At 39.2% G+C, this 26,196-nt stretch overlaps 1 protein-coding gene across 1 annotated transcript in view; it reads left to right on the top strand.

Moving 5' to 3' along the window:
• The window catches only part of LOC143030806 (uncharacterized), an 86,883-nt gene extending 60,687 nt beyond the window's left edge, over positions 1-26,196 (top strand). Inside the window, exon 2 of the mRNA XM_076194023.1 lies at positions 24,327-26,196. Coding sequence (XP_076050138.1) covers positions 24,452-25,663 — 1,212 coding nt within the window. The 5' untranslated portion in view covers positions 24,327-24,451 and the 3' untranslated portion in view covers positions 25,664-26,196. The remainder of the gene's footprint in view (positions 1-24,326) is intronic.

Genomic DNA, 26,196 nt, shown 5'->3' with positions numbered 1-26,196 from the left:
TTGTGTTGCTTAGATGTTTCCTGATAAATGGAAATCAATATGGAATTCGCAAGAATCATTGATTTCTGACATCCTTGATTATTGAGTGGGTGGAGACACCTGCAAGAATGTTACCAATGTTTATTATTTCCAGTGTTCTCTGCTATTGTATCTTTCATCATGCTGATTTTAATTTCTTTCTTGTGGCTTCTTTCTCCATGTAATATTTATTGATCCACTCCTGTGCCTTATTATTCCCCTGTTAATTTTCACTGCACTAGTCTCCTAGAAATTTAAGTATTATTTTGATTTACGAGTAAAATTACTGCAAAGCACAAATATTCATGCAGATCGCATGTAACTCATTTGAAGTGGTTTTTCACCTCCACCATGGGCCTTGTTGTCGTTCTTTAGATTGCCTGTCTGAGCAGTTCCATCTCCCTAAACAATGCCATGGCCGGAACGGGATTTTCCCACAAATACTTTACAGAGAGTATGTTGTGTTGTTTGCAAGCGTGATTGTGCATAATGCAGTCTTCCATTAGGTGTTGAACAGTATGGGGTGAAGTGTTACATCCTGGGAGGTTGTCCACATTGTGGTCTTCCAGTATTTTTTGGTAGCTTAGAAGGGCTGGGTGGTAGCCATACTGCAATTTGGCCAGGTGGACTCTATCTTTTCGTGTGAGAGAGGATTCAGAGGGATGGATATCAGGGGAGGTCTGACATGCAGCAATGTGTTGTTGCATTTATTTATGTATTTTACTTGTTATTTACATTATTATAGTTTTTATCTATTATTTTATTATTATGATTTTTTCGCATCCGACCTAGATATGGACCAAAAGGTCTCCTGTCGGCATGCTCCGCCTTTGTAATCCTTTGTCATCCTGGCTCACATCTCCATTCGCCGCTAGGTGGTTGACCTCTGAAAAAAAAAAATAGATAAATGAAATAAGTCCAGTTATCTGTGTTACTGTATCCATTATACTCCAATTTCCCCCCTTATTCTTTCTGTTTGTAATATTTATTCATCTGCTCTTGTGACTTCTTATCTATCAATTTTGATTACCTTTTCACTCCCTTTTCCAGTTTCTTTGCTTCTTCATAGTTTTTACATTTGTTCAATCATCCATTTTTTCTCATTATTTTCTTTTTAATCTTCTTTGGTATGAATTGTTTATTATCTTAATTTGTTGCACTTTGGTTAATGTATTTATATATTTTTGTGATGCTCCAAAAATATTAGAAAGTAATAATCTTTATATTGTAATGGCTAAAAAAAATGGTGCCATTCACCATAACCTCGAAAATGAAATATGTTGATTTACAAGATTGCTGTTGGGCAACTCCCACTGTGCACTTTGTCTCTGTATGTGATGAAAGTGAGAGGTGAATCTAACCTAACCTATAAGTAATTTACTTATCACGGAGAGGGTGGGGGGGGGTTCTTCGAAAAACGGAAAACAAGTGATTTATTGTAAAAATGAATATAAGAATCTCATGAATCTCTCCAACATTGATTTTTGAAATCCTTGATTGATGTGTGTGTGTAGTCGTCCTCTGTAAAAAAAAATTGCAAATATTTCTTGTTTCCAGCTGTAGTGTTGTATCCTATATCATGCATCAATTTCTTTTTCTTGTGGGCTCTATCTCTGCATTTTTTATTCAGTCTTTTGCTTTATTATTTCCTGAATGGTTTTGACTATTCAGTTGTTGTTGTTGTTTTCGTTTTCCGCGCAACTCCATTTTTTTTTCTTTTGTATTTGTTCAACCTTCCATTTCTTCCTTCTTCCTTTAAACTTCTTGTTTTGAAATGTTTATTCCCTTCCCTGATTTCATTTTGGTTAATGCCCCACTCTACTTGTATTCCTTAGTGTCACTCTTATTCCATTCTCTCAAAAACTTAGTTGTCATACTTATTACGTATTTACTTTCAGGATGAGAGTAGCTATCAACAACTCCTGGGAAAAGATATCCGAAGATTCCCTATATTCGTCATATAAATATAATCTTGTGTCATCCGCGGCACACCTACCTCACGAGTCATCTTAAATATCACACGATGACCCACACTAGAGAGAAACCTTTTCAATGTGACCTGTGTGATGCAGTTTTCTCGACAAAGAGTAATCTTAAACGACACGCGGGGACCCACACTGGAGAGAAGCCTTTCCAGTGTGATCTATGTGATGCAACTTTCACACGAAAGAGTCATCTCAAGTACCACATGATGACCCACACTGGAGAGAAGCCTTTCCAGTGTGATCTATGTGATGCAACTTTCACACAAAAGAGTCCTCTCAAGTATCACATGATGACCCACACTGGAGAGAAGCCCTTGAAGTGTGACCAGTGCGATGCAGCTTTCATAGCAAAGAGTGACCTCAAACGACACATAGTTACCCACACTGGAGAGAAGTGTTTCCAATGTGACCTTTGTGATGCGGCTTTCTCACGAAAGAATTATCTCAAACAACACATGATGACCCACACAGGAGAGAAGCCCATCAAGTGTGACCTGTGTGATGCAGCTTTCTCAGGAAAGGGTGCTCTTAAATATCACATAAGGACCCACACTGGAGATAAACCGTTCAAGTGTGACCTGTGTGATGCAGCTTTTTCACGAAAGAGTGCTCTCAAATATCACGTAATGACCCACACTGGAGAGAAGCCTTTCAAGTGTGACCTGTGTGATGCAGCTTTTTCAGGAGGGACTGGTCTTAAATATCACGTAATGACCCACACTGGAGAGAAGCCTTTCAAGTGTGACCTGTGTGATGCAGCTTTCTCAGGAAAGAGTAATCTTAAAGGACACATGATGACCCACACCGGAGAGAAGCCATTTAAGTGTGGCCTGTGTGATGCGGCTTTTCCACGAAAGGCTCATCTCAAACGACACCTGACGACTCACACTGGAGAGAAGCCTTTCAAGTGTGATCTGTGCGATGTAGGTTTCTTAGCAAAGGGTGATCTTAAACGACACATAGTTTCACACACCGTAGAGAAGCATTTCCAGTGTAGCATATGTGATGCGTCTTTCTCACAAAAGAATGATTTCAGAAGACACATGATGACCCACACAGGAGAGAAGCCTTTCCACTGTGACCTGTGTGATGCATCTTTCTCACAGAAGATTAATCTCAAACGACACGTGGTGACCCACAGTGGAGAGAAGCCTTTCAAATGTGACCTGTGTGGAGCAGCTTTCTCAGAACCAAGTAAACTTAGACGTCATGTGGTGACCCACACTGGAGAGAAGCCTTTTCAGCTTTCACACGAAGGACTTATTTCAAACGTCACGTAATGACTCGCACTTCCTCACGAAAAGTTGATCTCGTGTATTGCATGATGATTTATGCTGGTGAGAGGCCTTTCCAGAGTGACCCGAGTGATCTAACTTTCCTGTATGATGGTACTTTTAGCTATTAAGTACTGATGCACTGTTTAAACCAGTTGGGTTGATGGGTTATCACGTGCATACTGTCAGTTGAAATCTTAATTGATTTACTCTCAGTTGTGAAGTTATTTGAGTGACCTTTGGCCTATTGTGTAATTGCATTTTTGCTTGTTCCAGTGTGACCTAAGTGATATAACTTTCCTGTATGATGGTACTGTCAGCTATTAAGCACTGATTCACTGTTATAAACCAATTTGGTTGGTGGATTTTCATGTGCATAGTGTCAAATGAAATATTAATTGATTTACTCTCAGTTGTGAAGTTATTTGAGTGACCATTGGCCTATTGCATAATGTGTTTTTGCTTGTTCTTTTTTTTTCAAAATTCCTAAGTGTTCCATCAAGTGCATGAATATTTTTGCAATTACAAAAAAACATTGAAAATATTAGAATATTGTGCAACTGGTGGGTATAGATATTTGTATGTCATGATGGATACAGTTCTGTTTACCTTATTATTGTGTAAAGTAGTTGGGAGTATACGCCATAGTTATTTGTAATCTGTATGGTGAATTGTTGATTTTTAATAAAGAAGAAATTCAGTTTGTTTCCTCAGCTTTGTTATTGCTTGTAGCAAGAAGAATTTCTGGAGTCTAGTAGATTTGATTGTAGCTGTTCTTCTTTAGTACCTCCTGAGACAGAATTTCATGGTCTGATGATTTCTGAAATATATCATGACGCCTTCATGACAAAGGATTACAAAGGCGGAGCATGCCGACGGGAGACCTTGTGGTCCGTAACTAGGTCAGATGTGGAAAAAAGTAATGACAATAAATAAAAACATAATAATATAGATAATAAATGCATAGGTATATTCAAATGAAAAAAAAAACAGGTTAATAATAAATGATAATAAATTGACAAATATCTAATAATGTGAATCAGGTAAATAACAATCAGACATGATAACAAAGGTGAATGATATAAAATAAGTGACAGTTTTTACAGCATCTTGCTTAGGTATTTATCTAATCAGTGGTTCTTAACCTTTTTTGGCAGCGACCCAAAATTTTGCACAAATTAAGCATCGCGACCCAAGCCTACATAGATATACGAATTGTCTTTATAAGTAATATGATTATGCTTTATGCTTTGGAGTTTTTATTTAATCATGGTCTGCTTAGAATCCTAAAACTAGGCATCATGTATTTTAATTATTACAGTATATAATTATGATATATTTGTAGTGGGAAAATAATTATTTTCTGCAAACCCTTAGCGACCCAATAAAATGGCTTGGCGACCCAAATTTGGGTCGCGACCCAGGGGTTAAGAACCACTGATCTAAACGAATCTTAAAGCTTCGAACTGAACTACATTGCACTGCCTATGCAGGACATTTATTCCATTCATTAACTACATTATTTGTGCCAAGAATAGCTTGTTCGTGGCGCTTAGTAGCAGTGGTGCATGTACTTGTTCCTTCTTGACTCTTGGGACAGAACCTCTTTTCTAGGTCGAGTTGTGATGTCTTTTTTTCTGTTCAATTTGTTGTTTTCGTGAAGTTTACATATAATTTTGTGACGCATATCAGTTTACAATTAATCTTTATACAAGCATTTGGTGGATGGAAATCATTTCCACGTGATGATCTTCGTTATGAGAACTTTTGTGTCTGATAATTTCTGTTAAGTATCATGACGCCTCCATGGCCTCTGGTGTCTCTGTCCGTACTGTATTAAACGTAATTGTTGATTGGCGTTTCTGCATCATGTCATTATACAAGTGATTCTTACCCAATATACACTATAGCTTCTTCGATGGTGAGCTCAGAGTGTGTAGTAACTGTGTGTAGTGATTGGTTTGTTATGTTGTCCTTTTCCATTTAATTGATACAATAGTGTAAGACTCGCGAATCACTCATTCAAAACTAACGACTCTTTTCACCGAATCTGGTGAATCGTGTCATCGTTTCCATTAAATCGTTTACTTGGAGTTTGTTAACACCCTAGCATTATGTATATGTCAGTTGTTGTTGTTGTCGTTCCCTAGACTGTCTGTCCGAGCAGTCCCGTCTCCCCAAGGAATGCCATATAGAGTGTATGTTGTGTTGTTTGCGTGCATGATTGTGTATAATGCAGTCTTCCATTATGTGTTGTATGGTATGGGGTGAAGTGTTACATCCTGGGCAGCTGTTCACAACGCGGTCATCCAGTCTCTTCTGGTAGCTTAGAAGTGCTGGGTGGTGACCGCACCGCAGTCTGGCCAAGTGGACTCTGTCCTTTCGTGGGAGAGAGTATTCAGAAGGGTTGATATCAGGGTGTCTGGCATGCAACAGTGTGTTAATGGAGCGGTGAGTGATATGATTGTGAATATGTTTCCGGAGGCTGGTATTTGATGGTTGTGGAGGAAGAGAAGAGAGTATCTGTGCGTGATAAAGGTCTTTGGGTGTTGTTTTAATGTTTCTTGGTGTGTGTGGTTGTTCTGCTATGTAGTGTAGCGGGTGTGATGTGTTTGTGGTGGCTGCGGCAAGTGTTTTTTTGCCTCTCATGTCGAGGTGGTCCTTGACTTTGAGGGCTTTTGTTTCATGGTGTAAATGGTCTGTAGATGTTGTATTTGTGCAGCCTGTAATTGTTTTTAGGGCTTTGTTTTGTATGATTTGAAGGGTGTTGTGGTGTGTCTCACTGAGATTAGGAGCCCATGCAGGACTCGCATAATTCATCACTGAGCGTATGCATTGTTTGTATATTGTTATATTAGTTTCTTTGTTTTGTCCAAATGTTGTTCCAGTGATTGACTTAAGTGCGTTAAGTCTAGGTGTGCATTTGTTTTTTATGTTTGCGATGTGTTGTTTGAAAGACATGGATGTATCGTATGTTACACCAAAAAATTTCGGTGTGTTTGTGTGTGGTATTAGATTGTTGTTGATGTAGAAATGAGGTATGTATTTGTGTTCTTTTGTCCAGTTGGTGAGAAGTGTTGCTGTAGATTTGGTTGGAGCTATTTTGAGTCTGTTTGTGATGAACCATGTGTTGAGTGTATCAAGGTATGGCTGGATTATTTCTGCAGCTTTGTCTGTGTTACGATGTGTGCATGTGATTGTTATGTCGTCTGCGTAGGGAGAGATTTGTATTTCTGAGGTGTCTGGTGTGGGTAAGTCATGCATGTATAGATGAAATAGTGTGGGGGATAGAACTGAGCTCTGTGGTACTCCGTTCTTAATGTTTCTGATGTGCGATGATTGGCCATTATATGACACGTAAGCATTCCTACCTGCCAGATAATTGGCCAGCCATCTTTTGGTGTTATTGTGCATGTCTGTGTTATATATTTCATTTGTTAGGTTGTGGCGGGGATAGCATCAAAAGCTTTACTAATGCCTAATGTTATAAGAAGTGTTCTTTGGTGGGACCTATCTGAATTGAAGCCATCTAAAATTCTTTGTATGAGGTTTGTCAGAAGAGTGTTTGTGGAGTGTAGTGGTCTAAAACCGTGTTGTGAGTCAGCAAGGGGAATATGTGGTGTGACAAGTTTAAGTATTAGGCGTTCAATGACTTTAGAGGGGGTGCAGAGTAGTGTGATTGGGCGGTGCGATGTTGGGATCATTGGGTCTTTGTTCGGTTTTGGAATGGTGATTATTTTACTATGCTTCCAGATGTCGGGTATAGTGTTGTGTGAATAGCTGTAGTTTGCAATGTTTGTGAGTGCGTGTATACCTTGTGGTCCAATGTGTTTTAGGTGGATGTTGCTTATGTTATCAGGGCCACAGGCAGATGAGTGCTTGAGATTATGCATTATGAGTTTTGTCTGACTGTCTAAGAAGGGTGTATAGTCTGACTCTATGGGAAAGTCTTTCTTACGTCAAATGGTGCGTTGGTCGTCAGGGTGAGAAGTGAGATGGCTTGTCTGTGCAAAATGACGTATGAGTGCGTTTGCTTGTCTGTTTGAGGGTAGATTATCTGTTGTTGTGATTATTGCTGCGTGAGAGCGTGTAGTGTTACTGTTGGATAGTGTAATGCTGTTGAGTGTTTTGTACAATTTGCTGGTGTTTGTTTTGTGATCAAATGTATTGAAAAAGTTTTGCCAATTTTGTGTTTTTTTGTTCATGTAAACGATTTAATGGAAACGATGACACGATTCACCAGATTCGGTGAAAAGAGTCGTTAGTTTTGGATGAGTGATTCGCGAGTCTTACATAACTATTGTATCAATCAAATGGAAAAGGACAACATAACAAACCAATCACTACACACAGTTACTACACACTCTGAGCTCACCATCGAAAAAGCTATAGTGTATATTGGCTAAGAATCATTTGTATATGTCGGTTGTTCGGAGTGGTATACAAATTATGTATAGTGGTCATATCACGTATTGATTGGTCTTCGTATGAAGAGTGGTGTGAGTACACACCGCCCAGCACTAATACCACAGGACTATTGACTGTTCATTGATCAGCAGCTCATAATAAGCTATGGGTCCCAGCCTCGAGACTCGAGTTACGAAATCGGGTAGTGAGTCGGAGGGAGTTACAGTAGAACTCGAATGAGGCAAAATTCATGAGATCCAGCTCACCTATTTAGGCCACTCCAGGCCAATTCGATGGTCCCCTCGGACAAAGCCCAGCGCACCATTCGGCACTCTCAGATTGGAGAGGAATTTTTATAGTAACGACAGTAGCGATGTAAGAAACATTTTTATTCGGAGGCTGCCGTAGAGAATAACCTAATCTAAAAACGTTTTATGTCACAGTTCAGAATAACTCATGCCATTATTGCTCGCAATCCTTATGTTACTCATTTTGTATTCCTTGCTCTTGATATTCCTTATGCAGTGATGCTGCCTCAGTAGATCTATGAAATATTGTACCTGGCATCTCGTCCAGTCAATGGGGGCTAGAAGAGTGGAGAGCGTGAAGCACAAGCACTTCTCCAACACAGGCTGAGGCTAGCGCAATTATCCGGCCTGATGACGCACTCACGCAGGCTACTGAGTTGGTGAATCGAGAGACTGCAAGTACCCGATCCTCTTCAGTGAATCACTCACAAAAAAATCGAGTTACTATATCACAGCGAGCTGCCTTGCCTAGTCTTCATTTTAGCGTATACCGTTAAGGCTAACTTGAATTTCAGCTCCAAAGTATAAAATGATTCCTACAGTTCTACTGACTCGTCAATAGTGCAAGAGGCCGGTAGATAGAGGGGTAGGTGGAGAGGAATGTAAATTTTATCTTCATTTTATATTCGGCTGTTATGAAACAATGGCCGAGTGGAAGGTGCAGAGAGTTGCATATTCTAGCTTACCGTTTTGTATTTGTAAACATTGGTTGGAGTGGCTATCAAAGGGGCTGATGTGTCGAAATGTAAACATAGAGCTTGTTCTGCTTGTGTCACAAGTGCTTGTTTAAACAGTATTGCTTGAGACAGTATAACAGTCTCTGATTGGAGAAAAGGGTGGAGGAGACAAATTATTGGTGCATGGAGGTAAAGTCACGCCATAAAAGGGTGGCACTTATTTGTAACGTTCAAAGTTATTGGATGAATTAAATTGTGACGTCGGAGCAGACTTGGCTTAGTGGGTGTAAGATGATCCCAGGTAGGAGTCCTTTGGTGTACCTTATCTAAAAGGGATTTAGAGAACTAGTGAAGAAAATCAAGAAGATTTAGGACCAGTTTGCTTATCCCATCCAGAAACATTATTAACTTGTTAGAGATGATATGGTGGAAAGATAATTAAAGAGAAGGACAAGCCATGGGGCCTACAGAAGATAAATTTTACTAAGTGTTAGTGTCAACGAAACTAACAATAAAATAAGCACGGTAAATCTTCTATTCAAAATACAATTTTAGACATAAACAGCCTGTGTTTCTTATTCTTAATATAATTTATCATTTTCGATTGTTTTAAAGAACAAAACTGATTAGAATTGTACAAAATAAATGAAATTGGTCGACCTGATCTTCCACGTATACTGAAGACAGTATGCTAAAATCCATTTCCACATTTGTAAATAACGACACTAAGTACAGTGCTATACAGGTACGCTTAGGCAGCTTACACACCGACGCAACCAGTTGCATTAGAATATATATCTGGACGTAGCAGTGTGCATTTACCTAGTTGTATTTTACAGGAAAAGGAGCTGTGCTCGTGGTGTCACGTCTCTACCTCACCATGTCTAACTTGTTCCTTAAATCGGTGTATGTTTTTTCCGCACACTACTGTTTCGTCAAGTTTGCTCCATACATCCACAACTCTGTGGGGAAATTTGTTCTTTTTTTCAGGTCTCTTCTATAACTGTCCTTATGAGCTTCCTTCCATGTTCCCCTGTATTTCTCTTATCACAATATGTAAATCTTCTCTATCAATGACTTTGATACCTCTCATGATTCTGTATATAGTCAACAAGTCACCTCTTTTTCTCCTTAGTTCCAGAGTCGGTAATTCTAGTTTTGATAATCTCTGTTCATATGGCAATTTTCAAATTGATGGTACCATCTTCGTAGCTGCCCTCTGGATTCTCTCAATTTTCCTTGTATTCTTTTTGGCACTGGGTGACCATAGTGTCGCTGCGTACTCTAATTTTGGCCTTATCAGTGTGACTAGTATTTTCTTTTCAAATTCTTCGTCCACCTTTATTGTTCTTAGCAAGTTGTAGGATTCTCCGACAATTTTGTTTATATGTTTATCAGGAGACATGGCCTTTGTGATGATTACTCCCAGGTCTTTATCATATCCAACTTCCTTTACTTCCTTTGCTCCGATTCTATATTGCCCTGATATCCTTTTTTCGAAAGAGAGTTGATAGCTAATACAGTGTTTAGGAAGAAAGCCAAGCATAAGTACACATGGGAGAGGGTGGTGGATGGAAGGGTGGTAGATAGAGCATTAATGGCTACATAGAGGTAACCAGGAGTATAGTAGGAAGATATAAGGAGGGAGTCATAAGGTGTGCAAAGATGGTGTGTGGAACAAGGATGACGGGAAGAAATAGAAGGAAGGGTAGTGAGTGGTGGGATGAGGAAGCAAAGAAGGGTGTAGAAGAGAAGAAGCAAGCTTTCATAAATTGGTTACAAATTAGGACGAGGGAATCATATGAGAGGTACAAAGTAAAGAGAAGAGAAGTAAAGCATAAGATAAAGGAGACAAAAAAGAAGAGCACATGTGAAATGGGGTAAGTGTATGACAAAATGTTGAAAGTAATAACAAATTTTTTTTGAAAGAAATTAAGAGAGGAAGAGTAGGCGAATCATGTAGAGAAGAAAAGGTAAAAGGTGCAGATAGAGAGATGATAATGGAATAGAAGGCAGTGAGAGGAAGGTAGGCAGAGTATTTTTGGGAGTTGCTAAATGTGAAGGAGGATAGGGAGGGAAAGATAGTTGCAATGGGAAGCACTAAGAAAATGATGAGTGAGGAAAATGGAGGAGAAATAAGAAAAGATGAAGTGAAGGCAGCTGTTAAGATGATGAGAGCAGGTAAGGCACATTGGTTGGATGGATGCCATGCAGAATGGCTGAAAAAAAGGAGGTACAGTGATGATGGACTGGCTGGTGAGGTTATTTAATGTTTGTTTATGAGAGGGTAGAGTGCCAGCGGACTGGAGGATAGCCTGTATATAATCGAGATTTCAAAATATAATTAATGTTTTATATACAAAACAAACTATATTAAACTACGATAGTACACTATATTTAGCATATTCACATTGTCTATATATTGTAGCTGATGTTGCATCCTTGTATTTCCTTTTAAAACTAATGAAAGAATGTAAATATAAAAGCATATGATACGGAGGAGCCCACTAGAAATGCATTGATGAGCGTGATTTCTTAATGTGAACTCCTTGATCTTCACACACCAGAAACCATTGTCTCCCATCATAGCTGTGTCTCATCGTCATTGGTATCTTTTCTCCATTGCAGTAATGTTCTAATGGAACTTCTCGCCATGCTCTTCAGTCACTCCTTCCAAGTTTTCACGAAACATTCCAAATGTGAATGCAAAAAGTGCACATTTAATGACATTCTACATCCTAAGTTCTTACAGCTTTCCAAGAGTTTTGCTACATCGAGCGGCTTGTGGTTTGGGTCTTTATTATTAGCAAGGAATCCATGAACTCTACCTCGAAATGTACACCACGACTCGCTTTCAACAGTACTCATTGCATTTTTAAGTTGCATTGACTTCAACACTCTCCTTACTGGCGGACTAGTAAACACCCTTAACTTTGGCCTCTGATATTTTTGGAAAGAGTAGACGAATCTCTTGAAATGCTTTTCTACCTTGAACTAATGCTTTTACAAACTGTTTGACCAAATCAAGCTTTATATGAAGTGAGTATAGCAACACTTTGGTAAGGTCTACAAGAGGCTGTCTAATAACATTGAGTTTTCCTGGCTGCAAGCCATCTCGAAGAGGCAACTCCACTTTCTAGTAGTGTTCATTATCAACCCGACTGTCCCATGGGCAAAGAAAACATGAATACTTTGTGTATACACCCTGTAAGCCAAGTAAGAAGGCGATAATTTTAAATTCACCACAAATATCCCATAGAATGCTCTATTTTAATATCTTTAACATTAACTTAGTAATGAGCAACTCTTAGGCAGCTTACAAAACCGACGCAACCAGTTGCATAAAAATATATGTCTGGACGTAGCAGTGTGCATTTACCTAGTATCTCACAGGAAAAGGAGCTGTGCTCGTGGTGTACCGTCTCCATCTCACCATGTCTAACTTATTCTTAAATTCGTGTATGGTTTTTCACACACTATTGTTTCGTCTAGTTTGCTCCATACATCCACAACTCTGTGGGGATTTTTTTTTTCTTTTTCAGGTCTCTTGTATAACTGTCCTTATGAGCTTCCTTCCATGTTCCCTTGTATTTCTCTTATCCCAATATAATAAGTATTCTCTATCAAGGACTTTCATACCTCTCATGATTCTGTAGGTAGTAAACAAGTCGCCTCTTTCTCTCCTTAGTTCCAGAGTCGATAATTCTAGTTTTGACAATCTCTGTTCATATGACAATCTTCGTAGCTGCCCTCTGGATTCTCTCAATTTTCCTTATATTCTTTGTGGCATTGGGTGACCATAGTGTCGCTGGGTACTCTAATTTTGGCCTTATCAGTGTGACAAGTATTTTCTTTACAATTTCTTTGTCCAACTAAGTAAAAACCACCTTTGTTGTTCTTAGTAAGTTGTAGGTTTCTCTGACAATTTTGTTTATCTGTTTATCAGGAGATATGTTCTTTGTGATGATAACTCCCAGGTCTTTTTGACATTCCACTTCCTTTACTTCCTTTGCTCCGATTCTATATTGTCCTGATATCCTTTTCTCAAAAGAAAGTTAATGATAGCTAATACAGCGTTTAGGAAGAAAGTCAAACATAAGTATACATGGGAGAGGGTGGTGGATGGAAGGGTGGTAGATAGAGCATTAATGGCTACATAGAGGTAACCAGGAGTATAGTAGGAAGAGATAAGGAGGGAGTCATAAGGTGTGCAAAGATGTTATGTGGAACGAGAAGGACGGGAAGAAATAGAAGAAAGGGTAGTGAGTGGTGGGATGAGGAAGCAAAGAAGGGTGTAGAAGAGAAGAAGCGAGCTTTCATAGATTGGTTACAAATTAGGACGAGGGAATCATATGAGAGGTACAAAGTAAAGAGAAGAGAAGTAAAGCATAAGATAAAGGAGGCAAAAAAGGAGAGAAGATGTGAAATGGGGTGAGAGTATGACAGAAAATTTTGAAAGTAATAACAAAATGTTTTGGAAAAAAATTAAGAGAGTAGGAGGAGGCGAATCAAGTAGAGAAGAAAAGGTAAAAGGTGGAGATGGAGAGATGATAATGGAAGAGAAGGCAGTGGGAGGAAGGTGGGCAGAGTATTTTAGGTAGTTGCTAAATGTGAAGGAGGATAGGGAGGGGAAGGTAGTTGTAATGGGAAGCACTAAGAAAACGAGAGTGAGGAGAATGGAGGACAAATAAGAAAAGATGAAGTGAAGGCAGCTGTTAAGATGATGAGAGCAGGTAAGGCACCTGGGTTGGATGGATGCCATGCAGAATGTCTGAAAAAAGGAGGTACAGTTAAAGTGGACTGGCTGGTAAGGTTATTTAATGTTTGTTAAAGAGAGGGTAGAGTGCCGGAGGATTGGAGGAGTGTCTGTATAGTTCCACTTTACAAAGGAAAAGGGGACAAGTGTGAATGTAGTAGTTTCAGAGGGATCAGCTTGTTGAGTGTAGTAGGGAAGGCTTATGGGAGGGTCTTGGTTGAGAGGATTAGGAGAGGAACAAAGGGAGTACTTGGTGAGGAACAGTGTGGTTTTAGGACAGGTAGGGGTTGTGTAGATCAGATTTTTGTGGTAAGACAAATATGTGAGAAAGCTATAGGAAAAGGTAAGGATGGTTTTTTTTTCTAGCCTTTTATGGATCTGGAAAAGACTTACGACAGGGTAGACAGGAAGGCACTGTGGGAGGTACTGCAGATATATGGAATAGGAGGAAAGCTGTTAAGAGGAGTCAAGAGCTTTTACGAGAGTAGTAGAGCTTGTGTTAGGATTAGAAATGGAGAGAGTGAATGGTTTGGGGTACAGGTGGGACTTTGACAGGGATGTGTTATGTCGCCCTGGCTGTTCAATCTATACATGGATGGGGTGGTGCGAGAGGTGAATGCAAGGGTAGTGGGTCAGGGGTTGGAGATGGTTAAAGAAAATGGAGAAAAGTGGGAAATAAGCCTATTGTATTTAATTTTATTAAGCATTATGTGTAGATGTACAGGGAAAAGTGATGCGTCATTGTGTGTGCGTTCGCACGTATAGCCATCATGAATGTTCCAGAACTTTACTAATTGCCACTTCTGTTTACATGATTAATCATCATTTTATTTGTAATGCGAAAGTTGAATGAATGGGATATAGATTATTGATACTATTAAATTTAAATCATTGTATGACTGAGATTTGGATGTATGTAAATTTCTGCGTGCAAAGAAATAATCAGAGAAAATGGGATGAACGCAACTATCACGATCGCCATACCTAAGCTAGAAGTGACTGATATGAGTCAGATTGAGTGTAGAATTTCAGTATTCATCTCCTGTGATGCTGTGTTGTGCAAATAAACTGAGGAACAGTTCGCATAGTATTTAACTCACACTGTGAACAACTAACAAGACAGTTGTTGTTTGCTGACGACACTGCACTTGTAGCAGGATCAGAGGAGGGATTGAGGAAGTTAGTAACAGAGTTTGAGAAAGTGTGTGGAAGAAGGAAGCTGAATATAAATGTGGGCAAAAGTAAGGTGATGAGATGTACAAGGGGAGAGAGTGACAGCGGGCTAGAGGTGAGCATTTAGGGTGAAAAACTGGAGGAAGTTGATAGTTGTTGACTGAAAATTTATTGGCGGTGCAAGTGTTGGTGTACTGTCTTCTTGTGTTTCTCCGATTTTTCATGGTTTTGTAATGAGCACAGTTTGGGGTTCAGATTACAGTGACATAACTTACAATATGCCTCACCAGAGCCATCAGGTGTATATTTCACCAACATAAACTTTTTCTTCCACTCAGCTCTGTACCTCCTGGCACTATCATAATTGCAGTTTCACTTCGGCATCTTAGGCTATTGAAGATTGCAGGCTGATTCTTATTCTAAAATGCATGCACCTGAAAAAATAAATACTCCTAAATAGTTAAGTACTTGAAAATCACTAAAAACACTAATGAAAATTTAATGTCAACGATCTTTTCCACTCTACATGAATATAAACAACCAGAACGCACGCTTTTGTGGGATGAAAAGAATTTACCAATTTTAGTGATCAAAACACAATATATTTCTATATTCAATACCCTACTAATGTAGCCTACTCCTTGCTTGTTTATGAAGAATGCTTACTATTGATTGAAGGCCTAAAATTACGTCAGACAGTTAAGAAAAAAAAAATCACGCCAAAAGTTGCACATGGATCTCGTGCGCCATCATCATCACACAGCTGATTCGTCCAATTTTATTTCTGTGCCATAAGAGAAAATGGGACAAATTGCATGGATCACAATGGTAACAAAATGAAAAGAAAAGAAAAGATACGCGCACTCGACTATATGGTAGACTTTAACTAGGAGGTGGCGAATGAACTCAGTATTCAACTCACTATTATCAGATGAGCTTACTGAAGCCAAATGAAATATATTTAAGCCACATTCTAAAAAAAAAATAGATTTAGTAATTTAGGCCAAACTAAATATCCTTAGGCCAAATGCTTGAAAAAGAAGCCAAAATTGAGTTTTTTGGGCTAAAAAAGGCCAATCTGGCAACCCTGCATCGCATGTTATTTGTTTACATTCATCTTGGCTGGCCGCCACTTCGTCCTCTACAAGCTTTTAGTAAGTAAACTTATTTGGCAAAGAATCAATATACATGAAGTGCAAAAAATAATTACAATAACACATATTTCGAAATGATAATCACAAAATTGCCGAGGATAACACTAAAAAACGTACGCTTATTTCAATTGTGGTCTTCATTAGATTGTTAATCTACGCTAAGTTACACAGACAACAGACGTAGGGGGTTAAGGGGACCAGAGCCAGTCGTTTCGTATCAATTGAATACAAATATATCCTTTATGGTATGAGCAGTTACTTAATATATACTAAAAAGAATCTTTGAGATTCCTAAGACATCTGTGACATCCAGAAGTGGCATATAGTTTAGAAGCACAACATCATGACATGCACGCTGGTAATAGGTAGGTCAAACACCACCAGAGGCGCCACCGTCGATGACGAGCACAATAGCGCGTCATTTTATGCGCACGCCATGCAAACGGCCAAATTTACATACCGCCGGAAATTTCATTCATTCAAATGTTATGCGAGTGTATTTACTACGATCGTAGTAAATTTCAAACAATTACATCATCAGTTACATGCCGGTACATAAAAACAAAAGATAAACATGGCGGTTTGCATTCAGCAGTAAATAAAAAATTGGTTTATGTTTCAGCATAAAAAATTAGCAAAATAAATTCAGAGTTTTGGCAACTAACCAAAATAAACAAAAACTACTAGTCTCGCGAATTATTCTAATATCAAATTAAAGGCAGCGTGTAACGGAAGAGCTGAGAAATCGGTGGTACTAATTAGTTGTTTTTTTCTATCGGGTCGGATTATCAAACCATTTCAAACAATTACATCATCAAAAAATTACATCATCAGTTACATGTCGGTACATAAAAACAAAAGATAAACATGGCGGCTTGCATTCAGCAGTAAATCGAAAATTGGTTTATGTTTCAGAGGTAAAAAATGAGCTAAATAAATTCAAGAGATTTGGCAACTAACCAAAATAAACGAACACTACTAGTCTCGTGGATTATTCTAATACCTAAATAAAGGCAGCGTGTTACGGAAGAGCTGAGAAATCGGTGGTACTAATTAGTTTTTTTTTTTTTTTTTTTTTTTTCTATCGGGTCGAATTATCGGATAACAACATCAACATCCATCCCGCCATTTTATCTATAACTGGTGGTATGGATCAAACTTCACTCAAATTTCTTACTATTATGTTATTAGTGTAATAGACTTATAGTTGAATTTTTTGAACTATTTTCTTTAAAATGTGTGATTTTCATGTAATTTGATCAAAGAGAAATTACGTTTTTATCCTCCGTAATATTACGGACCGCAGCTACGATTTGTCCTGCCCGCTATCTATGATCACTGGTGGTATGGATCAAACTGCACTATTAAGTTTGTTACTATTGTGTTATTAGTGTAATAGCTTGCATATAGTTGAATTATTCAAAATATATTCTTTGAAATGTGAGATTTTCATGTAATTTGACTGTATTTTTAGCAGTGGTGGGTAATTTTGCATAGGATAAAAATGTAATTCTATGATCAAATTAAATGGAAATCACATATTGTAAAGAAAATAGGTCAAATAGTGCAACCATATACTAAATTGTTATATAAAATTGTGCCTTTTAGTAAAAACCGTCATTGTTTACGTTTGATCGGTGATTAGTCAGACCGCACGTTTCGGCCCAAATTCCATTCAAAATGCAATATCTCGAGAACTAGGACAGCTAGATTGGCAATTCAAACTGCATTATACTCATTGCGACTTTTTGCATCCCATGAGAACTACTTCAGCTCAAATATCAGGAATTCCATTTTCATGTTGACCTACCTACAGGTAATAAGTGTAATACTGAGGATGCTCGACAATCGTGCACATGTATTTATTGTATGGTGGAGGTTATTTTCCTTGTCTGTTCATCACTTGATGTTGCCGTTAGGTTTCATGTTAGTTCTGGTCGAATATGGGCACTTCCAATTTGGTAGTCAGAATGAAGTCTTGTCAAAACTCATCTATTGTTTACATTCTCGCATGCAACGACCATAGATACTAAGCAACGAATTCGGGGATACGTTTCTAGGGGTAATATATTCTTGGCAACTTCTTTTCATTGCGATGGATGCGGATTGTAGGAGTATCATACATTATTTGGGAGTGGAATACTTCAAATGCATGCAGTGGAATGTCACAGAAAGAACCATAGCTTCATCCAATATTTGTCGTGATGTACAAGCATGAATATGTTGTAAATATTCATAACTCAGCAAATCACACCTACCATGCTTTTTTTTTTTTTTTTTTTTTTGTAGTTGAGGGATGAGTTTAACTTAACCTAGCAATAGTTAAGGTTCTGTAGACTTTTTCCTCACTCATTAGATAAATGACAAATATTTTATAGTTTTATTTATGGGTGCAGTGTGTTACTTGTGCCAAAATTCAATCATTTACCCGCCAATCCTGTGCCTCTACAACGGGGGTGGGTGGGGTGCTGCTGAGATGTTTCCTGACAAATGGAAATCATTAAAGGAATTGCAAGAATCATACATTGATTTCTGACATCCTTGATTATTGGGTGGGTGTAGACAGTTGCAAAAATGTTACCAATATTTCTTATTTCAAGTGTTCGCTGCTATTGTATCTTTCATCATATTCTGATTTTAATTTCTTTCTTGTGGCTTCTTTCTCCATGTAATGTTTACTCATACACTCCTGTGCCTTATTATTTCCCCATTAATTTTCACTTTACTAATTACGAGGGGGCCATTTCCAAATTTCCAAAAAGGATGACACAGCATATTCATGATTATAATATACAGGAATATATATATATATATATACATATATATATATACATATATATATATACATATACATATATATATATATATATATATAAATATGTACAAGACTGAATGGGTCCCAGTGATTAGAGATACATTTTAACAACCACAATGCATATTAATTCTAAGCCATCAAAGGCCAGCATGCTGAAATTGAAATGTGGTACTGCCCAAGACTCGAACCCAGCATCCTCATGACAAGTGCGACAGTGTCTTTCCAACTAGGCTATCAAGAGAGATATAAGTTCAGTGCATTATTTCTTATATATTTGTATGCTTGAGTTACATACACATATATGAAATTTTGCGTTCAACCCATCTCCACTATGATAGTACAATTGGAAGTATACGAACACGGGAAAGTATTTGTACAACACTGAATGGGTCCCAGTGATTAGAGATACATTTTAACAACCACAATGCACTTTGATTCTAAGCCATCAAAGGCCAGCATGCTGAAATTGAAATTTGGTACTTCCCAGAACGCAAACCCGGCATCCTCATGACAGGTGCGATAGTGACTTTTCAACTAGGCTATCAAGAGAGATATAAGTTCAGCGCATTATTTCTTATATATTTGTATGCTCAAGTTACACATATATGAAATTTTGTGTTCAACCCATCTCCACTAAGATAGTACAATTGGAAGTACGGTATACAAACACGGGAAAGTATTTGTACAACACTGTGTTGTACAAATACTTTCTCGCATTCATATACTTCCATGCTGGCCTTTGATGGCTTACAATTAAAGTGCATTGTGGTTGTTAAAATGTATGTATATATACATATATATGTATATATATATACATGTATATATATATGTATATATATATATATATACATATATATATTGGTGTATTTCGGTAGCAGGTTCTCATGTAGACAATTTTGATTGAAGTTCACAGCAGCTTCTGCGTTCACGACTTTTTTGCTGAGAAGTTCTACATCTCTGATGATGGAACGGTGAGCAATGGGTAGCGCCCATAAAAGTTTTCCGAAAGACATAGAAAGGACTTGTAGATGAAGAACACTTAATAAAAACCAAGCGTGTTTTAATAAAGTGTTCTTCATCTACAAGAACTTTCTATGTCTTTCGGAAAACTTTCATGGGAGCTACCCATTGCTCACCGTTCCATCATATATATATATATATATATATATATATATATATATATATATATATATATATATATACACACACATATATATAGATATGTATATATATATATATATATATATATATATATATATCTAAATACAGACATAGATACATATACCAAGGGTTTTTTTTTTTTCCATTACCAGGTGGGTATCCAAAAAGGACAAGGTACAAAAACATTCCCACCAATTTCATCCCCGAAAACACTCCACACCCCTCTACCCTCCCTCCCATCTTAGCACCTCCTAGATGACGGGTCATCCCTGCACCTTGTCCACTGCCCTGGGTCAGAAGCAGTGTCGCAAGACACAGCACATCCACAGCAAGGCCGCTTCATTAAATCGGCGACCCCCCCCCCTCCGTCCCCCCATTGCATAAAATGAGAGGACGGGGAGAAATCCCTTCGTGCTGCGTCAAATTGTGCTCACACATACTACCTCATCTCCCATCCCCCTGCCCATTCCACCTCATGCAATCACAACATCATCCATATACAACCATTCTCCATTCACCCCTGTCTTCTGTCCTCTCCCATCCTTCCTCAACAGACATTCCCCTCTTCCCCAAAGCCCCCTTCACCCCATCCAACCACCTCATGCTAGGACATCCCCTCATGTTCACTCCCTCCACATCTGCCTTCCACACCTCTTTTACTAGTCTTTCTTCACCCATTCTTTCCATGTGTCCAAACCATCCTAATATTCTTTCATCAACCCTATCTCCCAGCTCCTTTTCCACCCCTGTTCTCCTCCTCACCTCCTCATTTCTCACTCTTATCTAGCCTAGTAACCCCCATCATACTTCTCAGACACCTTATCTCAAACACATTCAAACTCCTCTCTTCTTCTCTTATGTTCCATGTTTCTGCCCCATACAGTGCTGTTGGCACAATCACTCCTTCATACAGTCTCCTCTTAGCATCCATTCCCAAATGTCTATTCCTCATTACACTCTTTCATCCACCAAGGCATTTACTCGCTTCTCTCAATCTACATTCTACCTCCACTTTCACTCCACCTTTCCCTGCCACATTTGCACCCAAGTATCTAAAACTATCCACTTCCTCCAGTCGCTCTCCCTTAATGCTCACTTCCAGTCTACTGCCACTTTCACCCCTTGTACATCTCATCACCTTACTTTTACCCACATTTATCTTTAGCTTTCTTCTATCACATACTCTCCCAAACTCTGCCACCAACTTCCTCAATCCCTCCTCCGATCCTGCTAGAAGCACAGTGTCATCCGCAAACAACAGCTGGCTCACCTCCCACTTTTCTCCATTTTCTTTAACCATCTCCTATCCCTGACCCACCACCCTTGCATTTACCTCTTGCACCACCCCATCTATGTACAAGTTGAGCAGCCAGGGCGACATAACGCATCCTTGACGAAGTCCCACCTTTACCTCGAACTCCTCACTCTCTCCATTTGTAATCCTGACACATGCTCTGCTACTCTTGTAAGAACTCTTGACAGCTCTTAGAAGCTTTCCTCCTATCCCGTATATCCGCCTAACCTCCCACAGTGCCTTCCTGTCTACCCTATCATAAGCCTTTTCCAGATCCATAAAAGCCCAAAAAACATCCTTCCCCTTTCCTATAGCTTTCTCACATATCTGTCTTACCACAAAGATCTGATCTACACAACCTCTACCTGTCCTAAATCCACACTGTTCCTCACCAATTACTCCCTCTGTTCCTCTCCTAATCCTCTCAATCAAGATCCTCCCATAAGCCTTCCCAACTACACTTAACAAGCTAATCCCTCTGAAACTACTACATTCACACTTGTCCCCTTTTCCCTTGTAAAGAGGAACTATACAAGCACTCCTCCAGTCCTCCAGCACTCTATCCTCTCTCCAGCAAACATTAAATAACCTCACCAGCCAGTCCACCATCACTGTACGTCCCTTTTTCAGACATTCTGCATGGCATCCATCCAGACCAGGTGCCTTACCTGCTCTCATCATCTTAACAACTGCCTTCACTTCATCCTTCCTTATTTCTCCTCCATTCTCCTTACTCATCACTCTCATTTTCTTCGCACCTCCCACTGCAGCAATCTTTCCTTCCCTATCCTCCTTCACCTTTAGCAACTCCCTAAAATATTCTGCCCATCTTCCCCTTACTGCCTTCTCTTCCATTATCATCTCTCCATCTGCACCTTTTACCTTTTCTTCTCTTCTTGATTCGCCTCCTCTTCCTCTCCTAATTTCTTTCCAGAACATCTTTTTATTACTCTCAAAATTTTCTGTCAAACTCTTACCCCATTTCACATCTGCTCTCCTCTTTGCAACCTTTACCTTTTGCTTTACTTCTCTTTTCTTTTCTTTGTACCTCTCATATGACTCCCTCGTCCTATTGTGTAACCAATCTGTGAAAGCTCGCTTCTTCTCTTCTATAACCTTCTTTATTTCCTCATCCCACCATTCACTACCCTTCCTTCTATTTCCTCCTGTCCTTCTTGTTCCACACACCATCCTTGCACACTTTATGACTCCCTCCTTGAACCATCCCCATTCCTCCTCCACACCCAGCTCTACTCTACCCTTTATTCCCTCCCACTCCTCCTTCAGCTTCTTTCCGTACTCCTTCTCCTTTTCCTTTTCATTCAAAGAGTTCACTCTAAGAACCTCCCTACCTTTTGTCCCTTTCCTCTTTCTCCATCTATCCTCCACTCTCAACTTACCTTCCACCAGAAAATGATCTGATATTCCCCCACCCTCTCCCCTTAGCACATGTACATCCTTAACTCTTCCTATCATAATCATATTCACCACTACATAATCCATTAGCGCTCTATCTACCACCCTCTCCCATGTGTACTTATGCTTGACTTTCTTCCGAAACACTGTATTTGCTATCAGCAACTCTCTTTCTAGACAGATTTCCACCATCAACTCTCCACTATGATTCTTTCCTGGAACTCCACATTTCCCAACCACTCCATCGATTGGACCATTTCCTACCCTAGCATTAAGGTCTCCTAGTACTATTACATTGACATTTCTTCCTAAATCCTCTATGCACTCATTTAAATCTATCCAAAAGGCCTCCCTTTCTTCTACACTCTTCTCACTGCCAGGCCCATATGCACTTACAAAGACCCACATCTCCTTCCCCAGTTTCACCTTCATCCACATTATCCTTGAGGAAACCTCCTTCCACTCCACCACCCGTTTACCTATCTCTTCACTTACTAGAATGGCCACCCCTTCCCTCCCTCGCCCTCTCTTCACTCCTGATAACCTCCCACTTACACTCCCAAACTTACACTCACCCTTCCCTTTCAACTTAGTTTCACTCAAAGCCAACACATCCATCTTTCTTCTCACAAACATACTACCTATCTCTTCCCTTTTTCTCTCATCTGTACCACATTCACACACATTAAAAGACCCAAACCTTAAGGTGCTGGTCCGAGAACTTCCAGCCCCTCTTATGCCTTCTCTTTTTCGTTTAGGAATGTCCCCTGTGGGGCTACAAGGAGAAGGATGCCTAGTCCCAATCCTCGTCCCTTTCTTCTCGCCTCTTACGATCCAAGTGGGAATACTTGGTGGCAGTATTCTTTTCCCCCATCACAGAAAAAGAATACTCAGAGAAATGGTACAGGACAGTAAGAAGGGGTTGGAGGACAGCATAACGGAGGGACAGTCGTAGTATAAAAGTGTCATCATTTCTCTATGAGCAGAGTTTTCCTCTATCATAGACAAAATGATGTGTGGCTCTGGGCGCCCCATATAGACCCTAAAGTATCAGCTGCATGCTACTTTGCCACAATAACAAGTAGCCAATACCCCAGACGGTAGTTTTTACATTTGTTTAATCGTTCATTTTTTTCTCATTCTTTTCTTTTTAATCTTCTTTTGTATGAATTGCTTGTTATCTTAATTTGTTGCACTTTGGTTAATGTATTTGTATATTTTCGTGATACTCCAAAAATATTAGCAAGTATGAATCTATATTGTAAGGTTTAAAAAATAGTGCCATTCACCATAACCTTGAAAATGAAATATTGTGTTGAGTTACAAGATTGCTGTGGGGGTACTCCTACTGTGCTCCTTGTCTTTGTATTTGATGAAAGTGAGAGGTGAATCTAACCTAACCTATAAGTAATTTACTTATCACGCACAGGGTGAGAGGGTTCTTCGAAAAACGGAAAACGAGTGATTTATTGTAAAAATGAATATCAGAATCTCATGAATTTTTCCAACGTTGATTTTTGAAATCCTTGATTGATGTCTGTGTGTGTAGTGGTCCTCTGCAAAAGATTTTGCAATTATTTCTTGTTTCCAGCTGTGGTGTTGTATCCTATATCATACATTGAATTCTTTTTCTTGTGGGCTCTTTGCATTATTTGTTCAGTCTTTCGCTTTATTATTTCCTGAATAATTTTGAGTACTCCATATTATTTAGTATTTGTTCAACCTTCCATTTCTTTCTTCTTCCTTTAAACTTCTTGTTATGAAATGTTTATTCCCTTCCCTGATTTCATTTTGGTTAATGCCCCACTCTACTTGTATTCCTTGGTGTCACTCCTATTACATTCTCTCAAAAACTTAGTTGTCATACTTATTACGCATTTACTTTCAGGATGAGAGTGGCTATCAACAATTCCTGGGAAAAAGTATCTGAAGATTCCCTATATTCGTCATATAGATATAATCTTGTGTCATCTGTGGCACAGCTATCTCACAAGTCATCTTAAATATCACACAATGACCCACACTAGTGTGAAACCTTTTCAATGTGACCTGTGTGATGCAGTTTTCTCGACAAAGAGTAACCTTAAACGACATGTGGTGACCCACACTGGAGAGAAGCCTTTCCAGTGTGATCTATGTGATGCAACTTTCACACGAAAGAGTCATCTCAAGTACCACATGATGACCCACACTGGAGAGAAGCCTTTCCAGTGTGATCTATGTGATGCAACTTTCACACAAAAGAGTCATCTCAAGTATCACATGATGACCCACACTGGAGAGAAGCCCTTGAAGTGTGACCAGTGCGATGCAGCTTTCATAGCAAAGAGTGACCTCAAACGACACATAGTTACCCACACTGGAGAGAAGTGTTTCCAATGTGACCTTTGTGATGCGGCTTTCTCACGAAAGAATTATCTCAAACAACACATGATGACCCACACAGGAGAGAAGCCCATCAAGTGTGACCTGTGTGATGCAGCTTTCTCAGGAAAGGGTGCTCTTAAATATCACATAAGGACCCACACTGGAGATAAACCGTTCAAGTGTGACCTGTGTGATGCAGCTTTTTCACGAAAGAGTGCTCTCAAATATCACGTAATGACCCACACTGGAGAGAAGCCTTTCAAGTGTGACCTGTGTGATGCAGCTTTTTCAGGAGGGACTGGTCTTAAATATCACGTAATGACCCACACTGGAGAGAAGCCTTTCAAGTGTGACCTGTGTGATGCAGCTTTCTCAGGAAAGAGTAATCTTAAAGGACACATGATGACCCACACCGGAGAGAAGCCATTTAAGTGTGGCCTGTGTGATGCGGCTTTTCCACGAAAGGCTCATCTCAAACGACACCTGACGACTCACACTGGAGAGAAGCCTTTTAAGTGTGATCTGTGCGATGTAAGTTTCTTAGCAAAGGGTGATCTTAAACGGCACATAGTTTCACACACCGTAGAGAAGCATTTCCAGTGTAGCATATGTGATGCGTCTTTCTCACAAAAGAATGATTTCAGAAGACACATGATGACCCACACAGGAGAGAAGCCTTTCCACTGTGACCTGTGTGATGCATCTTTCTCACAGAAGATTAATCTCAAACGACACGTGGTGACCCACAGTGGAGAGAAGCTTTTCAAATGTGACCTGTGCAATGCAGCTTTCTCAGAACCAAGTAAACTTAGACGTCATGTGGCGACCCACACTGGAGAGAAGCCTTTTCAGCTTTGACACGGAGGACTTATTTCAAACGTCACTTAATGACTCGCACTTCCTCACGAAAAGTTGATCTCGTGTGTTGCATGATGACCTATGCTGGTGAGAGGCCTTTCCAGTGTGACCTGAGTGATATAACTTTCCTGTATGATGGTACTTGCAGCTATTAAGCACTGATTCACTGTTATAAACCAATTTGGTTGATGGATTATCACGTGCATACTGTCAGTCGAAGTCGTAATTGATTTACTCTCAGTTGTGAAGTTATTTGAGTGACCTTTGGCCTATTGCGTAATTGCATTTTTGCTTGTTCGTTTTTTTTTTTTCTTCAAAATTCTTAAGTGTTCCATTAAGTGCATGAATGTTTTTGCACATAAGGAAAAACGTCAAAGATATTAGAAAAGTGTGCAACTGGAGGATATAGATATCTGTGCGTCATGATGGATACAATTCTGTTTACCTTAGTATTGTGTAAAGTAGTTCAGAGTACAGCATACGCCATAGTTATTTGTAATCTGTGTTACCGTAAATATATCTTCGGTAATATA

The sequence above is a fragment of the Oratosquilla oratoria genome, chromosome 12 (assembly GCF_046742065.1).
Source record: "Oratosquilla oratoria isolate Oo_2021 chromosome 12, ASM4674206v1, whole genome shotgun sequence".
In the NCBI taxonomy this organism is placed as follows: domain Eukaryota; kingdom Metazoa; phylum Arthropoda; class Malacostraca; order Stomatopoda; family Squillidae; genus Oratosquilla; species Oratosquilla oratoria.
The sequence above is the reverse complement of the archived record's forward strand: the minus strand, read 5'-3'. Positions and strand labels throughout refer to the sequence as shown.